The sequence below is a fragment of the Alligator sinensis genome, unplaced genomic scaffold (genome assembly GCF_000455745.1).
Source record: "Alligator sinensis unplaced genomic scaffold, ASM45574v1 scaffold1032_1, whole genome shotgun sequence".
In the NCBI taxonomy this organism is placed as follows: domain Eukaryota; kingdom Metazoa; phylum Chordata; order Crocodylia; family Alligatoridae; genus Alligator; species Alligator sinensis.
In genome coordinates this window covers 424,314-435,737 of record NW_005842450.1, presented here as the reverse complement: position 1 = coordinate 435,737, position 11,424 = coordinate 424,314, and the positions used below count along the sequence as shown (strand labels likewise).

General features: G+C 52.4%; 1 protein-coding gene across 1 annotated transcript in view; it reads left to right on the top strand.

Annotated features, from left to right (window-relative positions):
- LOC106722577 (BPI fold-containing family B member 3-like) overlaps positions 1 to 11,424 on the top strand; it is a 46,179-nt gene that overhangs the window by 2,738 nt on the left and 32,017 nt on the right. Inside the window, exons 4-14 of the mRNA XM_025212181.1 lie at positions 1,206 to 1,361; positions 2,291 to 2,354; positions 2,803 to 2,866; positions 3,840 to 3,925; positions 5,097 to 5,273; positions 6,527 to 6,580; positions 7,171 to 7,341; positions 8,227 to 8,294; positions 8,508 to 8,550; positions 9,504 to 9,567; positions 10,128 to 10,207. Of these exons, the coding sequence (XP_025067966.1) occupies positions 1,206 to 1,361; positions 2,291 to 2,354; positions 2,803 to 2,866; positions 3,840 to 3,925; positions 5,097 to 5,273; positions 6,527 to 6,580; positions 7,171 to 7,341; positions 8,227 to 8,294; positions 8,508 to 8,550; positions 9,504 to 9,567; positions 10,128 to 10,207 (1,027 nt within the window). The remainder of the gene's footprint in view (positions 1 to 1,205; positions 1,362 to 2,290; positions 2,355 to 2,802; positions 2,867 to 3,839; positions 3,926 to 5,096; positions 5,274 to 6,526; positions 6,581 to 7,170; positions 7,342 to 8,226; positions 8,295 to 8,507; positions 8,551 to 9,503; positions 9,568 to 10,127; positions 10,208 to 11,424) is intronic.

Here is an 11,424-nt window from a genome sequence, read left to right as displayed (position 1 = left end):
GTCTTCTTTGCAAGCTTTAGATTGGAGGATGCTTTTCTGCTCTTCGGTGGGTCAGCTCTGCAGTTCCCGTACGGTGAAGAGCAGGGTGGGCTCTTGCATTCGAGAATCGCTGACAAAGTGGCTGTTTCATGGGTGCTCTCTGTGTGGTCTTTACATTTCTGGTAGTGCCTAGGAAATTTGGGTGAAATCCTTGGGAATTCTTGATCTTTTAAAAAGTGGAGCCTTAGCTTTGCGTTTCTCGGCTTTCCAGCCTTCAGATTATTTACGAAACAGGCTTTGGTCTCATCTTCCTCCTCCTGTTTTTTTCCCTTCACAACCATAACCCCAGGTTTTTATGGGGCACTCTCTTTTTTTTTTACCTGGGGACAGGTGTCGGGTTCTCGCAGTTTGCAGTTCCTTAGTGGCGAGTCCAAGTGACAGGCGGGAGGGAGGTCTGCGGGGCAGGGCCCTCCTTTTCCACCTTTCTCATGGGCCTCGCTCCCTCCAGTTTGCTGCTCCACGGCCCTTTCAGATGGCTGCCTTTCTCTTGCTACCCCTGGGTTGGTTCGACCAGATTTACAGGACGTTAGGACACATGCTCAAGAACTGGAGGGGAGGCTGCGTCGTATCAGTGGTTTAAAATGTGATGTGTGTAAGCTGGTGAATACGCTGCAGAGGACAACCCCGCAATGCCCTCTGCACAGCGGATAGGCTAAGTGCTCCATGCCGTTTCTGTCACGTTGCTCACCTGTGACTTGCTCTCCGCTGGGATGCGAGCCAGGCTTCGAGAGGGGAAACGTAGGAGCGATGCAGCAGGCTACGCTCTCCAACGTCCCCCATCTCATACAGGAGACATCTGGCTGGTGACTTTCCTGAAGGGCATCGGCATTATTTACAGCGCATCCTCGCTGTACAGCAAGTCTAGGCGCGTACCACGCTGGTCCTGTGGGGCTGGATCCTGCCCGTGGAAATCCACAGGACTGCCTCTCGGGAGGCTATCATGCAGCGTGGGTTAGGGCCCGAGGAGCTGGGTCTTGGTTGTTAAGTGTGAGGGTCCCATGAGGACGGAGCCAGGGAGGGGAAGGCACTAGCTGTGGCTGGGGTGGAAGGAAGTTGGTTGTAACCTGCACGTGCACCCAGCTTAGTCTCCACCTCCGTAAGGGCAGCATTGCTGGGGAGGTCGTGCTGCGGGCTAACGAGCTTCCTCTGTGGATTTGCCCCTGCAGCACCAGCAACATCCTCCCAGGCATGGTCACCATCAGCCTGAAAGTACGCTGCATTGCTCTGGTCCTGCTGCCCCAGTTCTCGCCCCTGAGCAACACCATCCCCATCAACAGCTCCAAGTGTGCCGTGGCCTTCCTCAATGTCACGAGCAGCTTACCGTGAGTGCGGACGACTTCTGCTTCTTGCAGGTTAACCAGCGCCAGCGCCCTGTGCTGCTGGTCTATCAGCACATCTCCTCCTTTATTTACCACTGTTTATCCTTCTGCTCTTCTTTGCATGTTCCTATTTCTGCTCCACACCTTTGTCTTGTTTTATTATTATTGCGGTTATTGTTATTGTTATAATTACTTCTTCAAGTGCTGGGGAGACGGATCCCCCCCATGACCCTATAAGCTGTACAATTACAGGTTTAGATCAGCTGCTGCTGTTTTTACTCGTGCAGAACCTAGCTCGATGGGCTTATTCTCAGTTAGCACCTGCACACTACCCAAATCAATGCAATCAGAGTTGTATCATGAGTTTTTTGCACCATGTGTGAGGTCCCCAAAGGCCCTCTCTTCCCTCAGCAGGCTTGGTGTAGGCCCCCATAGGAGCGTGTCTATAAGCAGCTCTGTACTTGGACACATGGTGCCTCCTAGCAGCAATGTTGCTGGGTTTGCATGGCATGGAGGGCAGGCTAATTAGCCCCACTGAGAAGCAGAGCTAATTAGTTCAATATTGTGCAGATGCACCCGGTTTGGGAGTGCGGGCAGCGGCACCCCTCGCCAGCACCACACGCCAGACGGCTCTAGAGTTGATACCTGCTGCTTCTGGTATCGGATCTTGAGGCCCAGGGTTGCAGGCTGCGGAGCATCGTCTGTATGAACTACTCTTTAAATCTCGGACTCCGCTGGCCAGGGGACCGCAATGGGAGCGATCCATCTGCCTCCCGTTTGCACCCACATATTCCCCGAAGCCCTGAGCGGCCCCTGGCATGGGCGGCCCAGGAGGCAGGACCCCGTCTCGGACCATGCCAGGCTGAGATGCTTGTTTCTCACGTGATGCCGTTTGCTCGTTAGTAGTTGATGCTGTTTGGTTTTGCTTGCAGCGACGTCAATGCAGGCGTGATGGCCTCGCTACAGAACAGCGTCACGTTCGAGATACAGACCAAGGTGCGTCTCCTTGTCTCCTGCCTCCTCTGGCCCCGGGAGCCCAAAGGTGATTAGGGGCAGGATCTAGTCTGCCCTTCTCCCTCCTCCCAGCCCCCCAGACTCCCACAGCCGGTTCGTCCCCTTCCTGCCCAAAGGGCAAGGAGACCTTCGAACCCGTCTTTGCTAACGTTGAAGCTGTAAGCTCCCTGAAGCTTTCCCTTCATGCAGTATGAGCACAGTGGCACTTTCATGTGCAGAGATCGGCGAGCGACAGCGGTGATGTGAAGCATTGCTATGCAATGCCCACACATCCATCCTCCCTCCTCAAAAATACCTTCCAGCCCTGAGATCTCCCTGACCTCTGCTCAAATCTTGGAGGTCAGCCGCTCCCATTAGTACAAGTCACCGCTGTTTGCCCGTGGTTGTTACAGCCGGTGAGCAGGAAATCACGGTATTGCTTGCGTTTCAGATATCCAAAATATTCTTCAGATGTCTGTCTCTCGGGCACGCAAAGATGCTGGATGATCTGACGTGTGAGTGTCGCAAACGATCCTTTAAAAAAATTTCCCTTCCCTTTCCTATGACCTTGCCAGGGAGAGATTCCCTTTTCAGCCAGCTCTTAGCTTCCAGTTAAAAAATGGTAGCCTTTGGGGCTTTGAAGATAACCCATCAGATATGATCCAAATATAACTAACGTAAAATGTTTGCCTAAATCTGCAGAGAACCAGAGACTCTCTTTGAGGGGTCTGAGCTCCCCCCATGTTTTAGGGGGTTGTTGACTCTGAAGCCTCAAGATGACAATCCTCAACATATCATGAAACAGGGAAGCATGGAAAAACCAAATTTAATAACAAACGAAGTGACGCGGGGCCTGCTCTGCTGACTGTGCTTTTGCACTTTAATTCTGTAAAATCTTAAACGTATCTGAATATAATTTAAACGTATCTGAAACTGCCCCAGAGCTTTCACTGGACGGCGGCAAACCTGAAGCATGCGGCTGCGGGGAACGCAGGGTCTTGCTAGTTGTTTTTTCGTATCAAATTATACCCACGTGGTCCCGTGCCTCGCCGTTGTCCAGTGTCTCGGTTTGTCTTATTTGGGGTTTTGTCTAACTTACCTTTGCAAGGTGAAATGTCCCTTTATCTGTGTTTGCAGCTGACCGCACAAGGTATTATCTGAACTCTGGTTGTGAAGAGACTCGCGAGCTGTCCTCCGAGGGAGGGGATCTGTGTCGAGCAATATATTGTCTAGCAATATATAACTCTGGGTAGAGACTTGAAGGAGGAGGCTCGCTGATTGACCGCTGCTTCCTATCTTAAATGTTTAATCCTGACTCTGATTCGTTTCCACCTCCCCAAAATATAAATATCTTGGGGCAGACTCTTTTTGATGCCTGACTAAATAGCTTTCATGGTCTAACTGTGAGGTGATAAAATGCCAGCTCAGTCACGTGCCTTTTCAGCTGCTGCTGTGTCTACTTTCGGGTCTCTTTGTGTTTCTGTGCAGCTGCGCTTCCAATTGAGAAGGGGAAAATCCAGTATGTGATTCAACCTCCGAAGGTCCACAACCGCACTATTGAAGTCCCTGTCCTGGTAAGGGAGTAACGTTTTGGTGGCTAGGATTTCATGGCCATAAACTGGGTCGGTCTGGTGCGGTTTTAGAGCTTCCCCAACCTTGTTCAGAGAAATCATTAGCAGAAATAGCTCTGACTCCTCGGCTGTTGGTGTCTGCGGCAGCACAAAGGGCGCCGTTCTGCAGCCATTTGTTCCCGTCTCATCGCACTGACTCGCTAAGGCCCCGATCTCGCGAGGATTTTCTCATCTGCATTGAGTGCTGGTGTAGGGTTTGCAGACTGGAACAGACTCCCCCCAGAAGCGGTGCAAGCACCTATTCCGGACACATTCAAGAAGTGTTTGGATGCTTACCTTATTGGGATCATCTGGCCCCAGCTGACTTCCTGCCACTTGAGCGGGGGCCGGACCCGATGATCTCCCGAGGTCCCTTCCAGCCCGAATGTCTATGAAATCTATGTCAGCAAACACCAGAGACCCAGGTCCCTCCCGGAGAAAATAACGTCTCGGGAGAATATGAGAGGCAGGATAAAAATGTGGGGTAAAAAGATCTGTTCAGTGGCAAAGAGAACAGGCTTGTCCTTCCTGACACGTGCTCACCCCCTGTGTTTGCCAGCAGAGCTGTTGCAGTTGCAGTCGCAGGGGGGAGATGCTTTTGGCCTTGGTTATGTGGGAGATTGCACCAGATCATCGTAGCCCATCTGGCTTTGAGGTCTGCAGATCCACGTGGCGCGTGGTTTAACCAGCCCTACGGGACTGCACGTTCCCTGGCTAGCTCTGTTCTTGCAGTCTGTCCTGTCTGCCTGCTGTCCCGCCTGGGTCACACAGGGTTCTACAAGGATGACCCTAGTCTCTTAGTTTATGGGGTGTAGCCGCTCTCCCTTTTCGATCTGGAAACTGTGCATTCAGTCCCTGCTCCTGGGCAGCCTGTACCTGCTCCTACACAGCTTCCCTCCCCCCGAGAGCGACTCTCCCTGCAAGGCTGGCATTGACCAGTTCTTCCAGTTTTAGCTGGAAATTGTTTTATCAGAAACAAAGGGGAATGAAACGAGACTCCAGAGGGACGTCTGCACCCCAAAGGTGCAGGTGTGACCCCCTTTTAAGGATACTGTATTCTTCTTTCCCTTATTTTGTGCCTTTGCCTATTCAGTAACCCCACAGTGAAGGGGTGAAACCTGTATTCTGTTTTCAGACTGAGTATGAGACTGACAATGGAGAGAAAATCCTCATCCCACCCGAGCCAGACGATGATATCAAGTTGCCGGAATATCACGAGACTTCTGAGGCCATCGGGCAGAACATACTCACTTTTATCCTCTCCAGGATTGTCTTACCGACACCTCTGTCCATCCCTTGCACTCCTGCGACGGTGAGTGACACGCTCGCTATTACAGAAACATTGGTGCTTTCTCTCTAGCTTACCTGTGGGATGTTTCCCCCATCCTTGAGCTTCTCTGTCTTGGATCAATCCAGGAGGCACCTGCTTGCAAGTCCTAGTTTGCAGGGAGAGCAGGAGGAGGCGCGTTATTACAGCACAACATCTAACGCACCTCTGGCTGTAGAGACGTGGCAGGGGTGGTGGACAGTATGATGAGGGGGTAGTTCTGTGTTGCAGACCTCCTAAAGGAATACTCTCCCTGGGAATGCATGCGTGTCTGATGGGGGGCCGTGGGGAGAGAGGAAGAATGAGAGCCATGGGGATATGGGTTACAAGGGAAGCCTCTGGAGGACGGGGAGAGGAGGCACGAACAGGCAAATTAAGCAGAGACTCTAATGGAGCACAAGGCAGGGTTAAGTGCAGGTTTTAGACGAGAGAAACGAATCATGCAAATTAGCCAGTGCATATGCATAAGCATGCACTTTAAGGTATTTGCATAAAATCTCCAGCTTTCTGGACCTGCCGCCTGATCCAGGGCGAGTCTGTCTTGCACGGAGCTGGGAGGTCAGTGTATGCAGCCCCGTATCTCGACTCAGAGCTGCTCTTTCTGTTTGCCTGAAAGGCATTGGATGGAGATGCTTGGCAAACCTAGGCTGCACCTGAAGGGTGGGGTTAGAGTTGAAAGAAAAAGAAAATGTCTGGGAATGAGATGAGTAACACCGCAGGCCTGGAGATGGACAGTCAGGTTAGGCTGCTTTTCTGGAAACAAGGGACCCAGGCAGCTGTCCCCGAGACTCGCTTGCACCCTGTTGTTTTGGATAAGGAAACGCTTTGCCCCAAGCTGCTGCGGTTCCTGCAAGGTCTGGTCGGCTGGGACGGGAGCCGAGGTTCATGAAAGATTATCCCCATTTCGTGAGGCTCAGGATGCAGACATCTCGCCGTGCTGGGGGACGTGGTGCACTGCTGAGTGGCTGTGGGGAAGGATCCCAGGGCACAGCGGGGGCCTTGCGGGGGACAGGAAATCCCCTGTAGATGGGTGATTCGGTGGAGAAAAAAGGCTGAAACCCAGGACACGTGGCTGCGGGCTGAGTTACTTGTTGCCTGCAAATGCCCCCCCTGGCTTTGTGGGCCAGGAGGTCACCCCACAAAATGAGGAAAAAGGACCGCGAAGCTGTGGCATCGGTGGCCTTGCTCCACCGCAGAGCCGGGCGCGTCCGCCTGACCGTTGTGTTTGTTTCACACAGTTTTACGAAACGACCACGCTCGAGAACATTATCACGGATCTGATCATTTCCAAGGTGAGTCGGTCTGAGTCTCACGGGGGCTTTTCCCTGCCTGGCCAGACCTTGGCTTCCTTTTATCCCAAACCTAAACAGACTTGATGCCAGAAGCATCGATGCCCTGGCTGACCCCTCGGAGCCCTGCACTGCCCACAGCGGTCATTCATTACACGTAATCCCTGCTGCTGGGGCTGATGCTTGGCTCTGCTCCGAGTCCAAGAGCAGGCCTTGCAGAAAGGGGAAGCCAGGGGAAGGATGCAGCCTGCACATGCCGAGATGGAAAGCAGCAGGCTGCCCAAGGAAACAAAGAGAGAGTCAGAAAGGTCTGCGGACAGGTGAAGGGGAGCGGGGAGCAGAGACAGATGCTGAACATCTGTCCGGGAAGGGTGGGCTTGCAAAGACTGCGCTCTCCTGTGCAAGGCTGCCAGCAGTGGTGTGTGCTGCCGGGCCTCCGGAAAGGATACGCAGCAAGCACCGCTGCTGACTCCAGGGGCCCGCAGTTTATCGTTTGGACCCCCATCCTCACACGCCCATTGCTTCCTCTTGCTCCCTCCCATGGGATGAGTGCACCAGCTGAAGCCTCAACCTTGATGCCTGGTTTCTTCCAGTGCTCGACCTGCCCGGCGATCTATAACTCGCTCATCATCAACATGAAGGTGCTTAAGCCTCTGGAGGTCTACTTGGACGTGGGCGTGTGCAACATGAACATCTCTCTCACCCTGGAGATTGTCACTAAGCACGGGAATGGCAGCTTGATTCCCCTCATAAAGCTGGAAGTAGTAAGTGAGAAGAGAGGAAGCTCTTATTGAGTTTCAAGGGGTAAAGAAAAGAAAGAAGGGGTTGGGGGTCATGGCTAGCAACCAGCTGCTCTCTGCATCCACCTGCATGGGTGGGTTTGGGTGTCCCACAAAGTGTATTTGTTCAGAGTAGGCATCTCTCCTGTGAGATGAGTTTCCAGCTGCAGGACAGCCTCCTGGATGATGCTGAGAAACAAATGCAAGCATTAAAAACCTCTGCACTGGAAATACTCAGCCCAGCCCAGGGGTGTCTGTGGGATTTGGATAAGGAGGGGGCCGGGATTGCAGCAGGAAACGAGACCTCCCTCATCCGGAGCGCTTTATGCGAGGGGTGTGTGGTTGACGGAGCTGGCACTTGGTGCTTTCCTGACTCGCCCCTTCCTAGAGGCTGCCTTAATTTCTGCAGAGTTGAACTTTGTGTATTTAAAAATAATCTGTTCCTGTGCGCAGCGCCCGCGGGCTGTGAGCCTCTGCAGGTGCGAGCAGACTGGGGCTGAGGCTGCACTCGTGCGGTCTGCCTGCACGGGCAGGTCCACCAACGAGGGCTTTGAACGGTCTTTCCTTCCCACTCAAGTGAAGAAAGCACCAAGATGTGGGATGGATCCTGGCTCATGTTTCTCCTCTGTCTAATTCTTGATGAAGGCATGAGCGAGGTGGCAAAGGAAAGCTCTTGCTTCTGGTTGCAGGTGTTGGATAAAATCGCAGAGTTTGCTGAGTGGTCATTGCTGCTCTCCCTTCGGCGAGGGACTCAGCCTACAGCAGGGAGGAACGTCTCTGTTGTATTTTGGAGCTGATACCGGTGGTTTTTAGAGCTGAGGCAGGCTCAAATGCACCTTTTGGTGACTCTCTCTCATGTCTTCGTTGCAGAGACTTGCTTTGACAGCTGTACTTCAAGTTTTCAGCGGGAAAGTGTGGTTCATTACAACCCTGGACAGGTATCAGGACATGGAAGTGTTTTTCTCTAAAGGGGGGTTAACATTATAAAGGACAATTCCCATCTAATGTCACAGGCAATAGAGATGGAGATGGGGGTCCTTATCTGGACTTGAGGGTTTAAAAGAGGATGGGACCCAGAAACTCTGAGGAAATGACATTTCTGTCTGAGATGGACTCGCCGCCTCACCTTGCTGTCTTTGTTTTCTCTGCAGATTGCACATCAGATGGATTTCCTCGATAGTTGGACGGGTTAATGTAAGTTCCTAGTGTTATTACTCTGGGTGTTATCCTAGGAGGTAGAGGCCAAATGTTTGCAAGAAGTCGTGGTCTAGATGAAGGGCTGTGCTGGATAACTGTGCTCAAAAAGCAATCGTTGGACAACTCCCTTTCAAGGCAGGATGAGGTATCGAGGGCAATGCTGCAGGGGTATGTCCTGGTTCCAGACTTGTTCCAGGTCTTCATGGTGCCTTGGGTGATGGACGTGATTGCTGCCACGTGCTATTGCAGCTGCTGACTTAGTGGGAGTGGAAGGATCGGGTCGCCCAATGCTCCTCCCTTCCTCCGCTGCGCGGGGCCCTCAGGGGCCAATACCTATGGGTAAATGGGCTCTTTGGATAAGACTCTATTGTTCTTTTCTTGAAGATTTCGGTTCAGGTCAGTGGGGAGCCACCGCTGCAGGCTTGTTCTAATTACCCATTGCTCAACTCACAGGTGTTTTGCTATTCAGCAGACATCTGACATTTTTGCTTCTGAAACAAAAGGCTTTTTTTTTTTTTTAAAGACTTTCTGCAAGCTAAGGCTGCAGTGCCGAAGGCCTGATGTCAGTTCTCCTTGTGCTCGGTGGGAAATAGCAGTGCACAAGCACAAGTGCAGGTCTGCGGTTTGCAAGGTCCAGAGGGCAGCTTTGTTTCATATCCCCAGCCGGCTGCGAGGCTTTGTCTGGATGGAGAAAGAAAAGGGAGACCGGCGCGGGGTGGATAGGAAATGACTGCTCCTGCTCTCAGCAGATGCTTCCTTCTTTAATAATGTCCCGACCCAGTGTGACTAGGCTTGCTTGTCATATCGCAGGGTTTGCACTCTTGTTTAGCACTCAAGCTTTGCAGCCCTCTTCACGCAGCGTTAGTGAGATCCAGGTGCTGCTAGATAACGTGGGGGATGTTTTCGGGTGCTGCGTGGCACTTCCTGACAAAGTCATCTCTGTCTTGCAGGTCGAACGCCTTTACCCAACCCTGAAAGTTTTTATATTGAAAATTGTAATAAAGCTCATCAACTGTAAGTCTGGGGAGACACTTTCTTCAGCGTTTTCTTGTTAGTCAAGAACCGAGTTGCACAGCTCAGAGTGTGAATGGTCATACGTTGTTTGTGGGGTCGTTCAGAAAAGCCATCTTAAGTGACTGATTGCAGGAGAGAATTTGAGAGAGTGGCATTTAACTTCTCACTTCCCCTTTATTTGGGGAATTTTGTTTTCTGGGCGTGAGTGCAGAGCGCCAACATGGCACAGGAAAATCACTTTGCTATCCTGTTAAGTGTTGCTCTGCTCAGTGGCTTCTCCTAGCCGTGGTACTTCTGCCTCTTGGTGCAGAGCACGTGCATGCCTCCCCCTGCCCCTTCTCTCCACCCTGGCCTGCCGGTTTGCTTTGTATACGTGCCTGCTCCAGGCCCTGCCAACGAGCTCTGCCCCCGCTCTTTCCTGAGCCACGATAGCACTTCCCCCTGTTCAGCATCCCGCTTCATGCGCTCGAGTCCGAATCGAGGAACTCTCCAGGCACGGGGAGTCCTGCGTCCAACCCCCTGCAGCCCACGTGTGCTGAGCCATGTGTTTTTTGTTTCAGTTAATCTCCAAAAAGGGAAGTTCCCACTCCATAAATGGCCAGGATTGAAACCCAAAGCTGCCAAGTGCCGTTTTGCTAAGGTAAGCTCCTGGCGTGGGCGTTCAGTCTTCCTCCAGCACCGTATCGCTGCCCCGTGGTATCCCTCCGCAGTGCTTTGCAGTCTGAAGCCTACTAGAGCATATGCCTGAGGACTCGCCCTGGTCATTGCAGAAACCAGCTCCTAACCCCAAATCTTAGCCGGCTCCTAGCACTCTTGCAGCTGAGCCTGGGGCTGCAGTTGTCTGCAGACATGTGCCGTGCCTCTTGTAGCAGTCCCTGTTTTAGAAACGAGGCCCCGACCCCACTGTGTTTCTCCATGCGAGAGAGGCTCTGCGGGAGAAGGCTAACACTTGCACTGACACCTGCAAATTTGGGGACCTGGCTCTGGCCAATGCTGGTTTCCCAAGGGTTTGGTTCAAAGCAAACTGTTCTCTCCACCCTGGGAGAGCCAGTGGCTAGGCTGCGCTGAAGCCCGTCCCGCCTTGTGATCCAGCTCAGGATGTCTGTGGTGCTGCCCTTGCACCTCTCGCTTGCAGGGTTGACCCACGGAGAGGTCTTGTTCACCGGGTGCGTTGCCTTGTTTGCTCTTGGCCAGGCTTTAGCATGCCAGCTAGCGTCACTTCCGAGGAGCTTGCTGCCTGTACAGGGGTGTTAAAAGAGCTCTTCAGTTGTCCAAAGCTTAGGCAAATGTAGGGGGAGGGAAATCCTCTTTGTCCGTGCAGACAAGCCCCCGGTGATCATTGCATTTACTGCAAAAAGTCAAAGCAATGTACTTGTTGCCATTGCGACAGCAAGTTCAGGTTGATAAAATGCTCTGGGATTCCAGGACCTTGCTTTTTAAACGGAAATCTTATTCTCCTGCCTAAACGTCTTCCACAAAAACTGGGTTTTGTATCCATAGCTGCATCTGACCCTATGGGGTTTCGCACTTTAAATGTACCCCCTCACGTCGCCGTACTGTAGATCGCTTCTCTGCCCTGCTGGGAAAGCTCCTGGCCGAGAGGAGTCGTCCCTCCTTCGGGTCAGGGCCTGACTCGAGCATTTTCCACTTGTTGTTCCAGCGCTGCATTGTGTGCTATAACCACGGCAAGAAGGGATAATGTCCGAGACGCGGCGCTTGCTGTCGTGCCCCTGACACAGAGCAGGAGGGAAGACAGACTGCCATGCGCCAAGAGATTTAAGTCCTGTTTCCCTTTTTCCTCCACTGTAAGATTTTTATGCTAACGGTGGGGAAAAAAACAACACATCCTTTTGCATT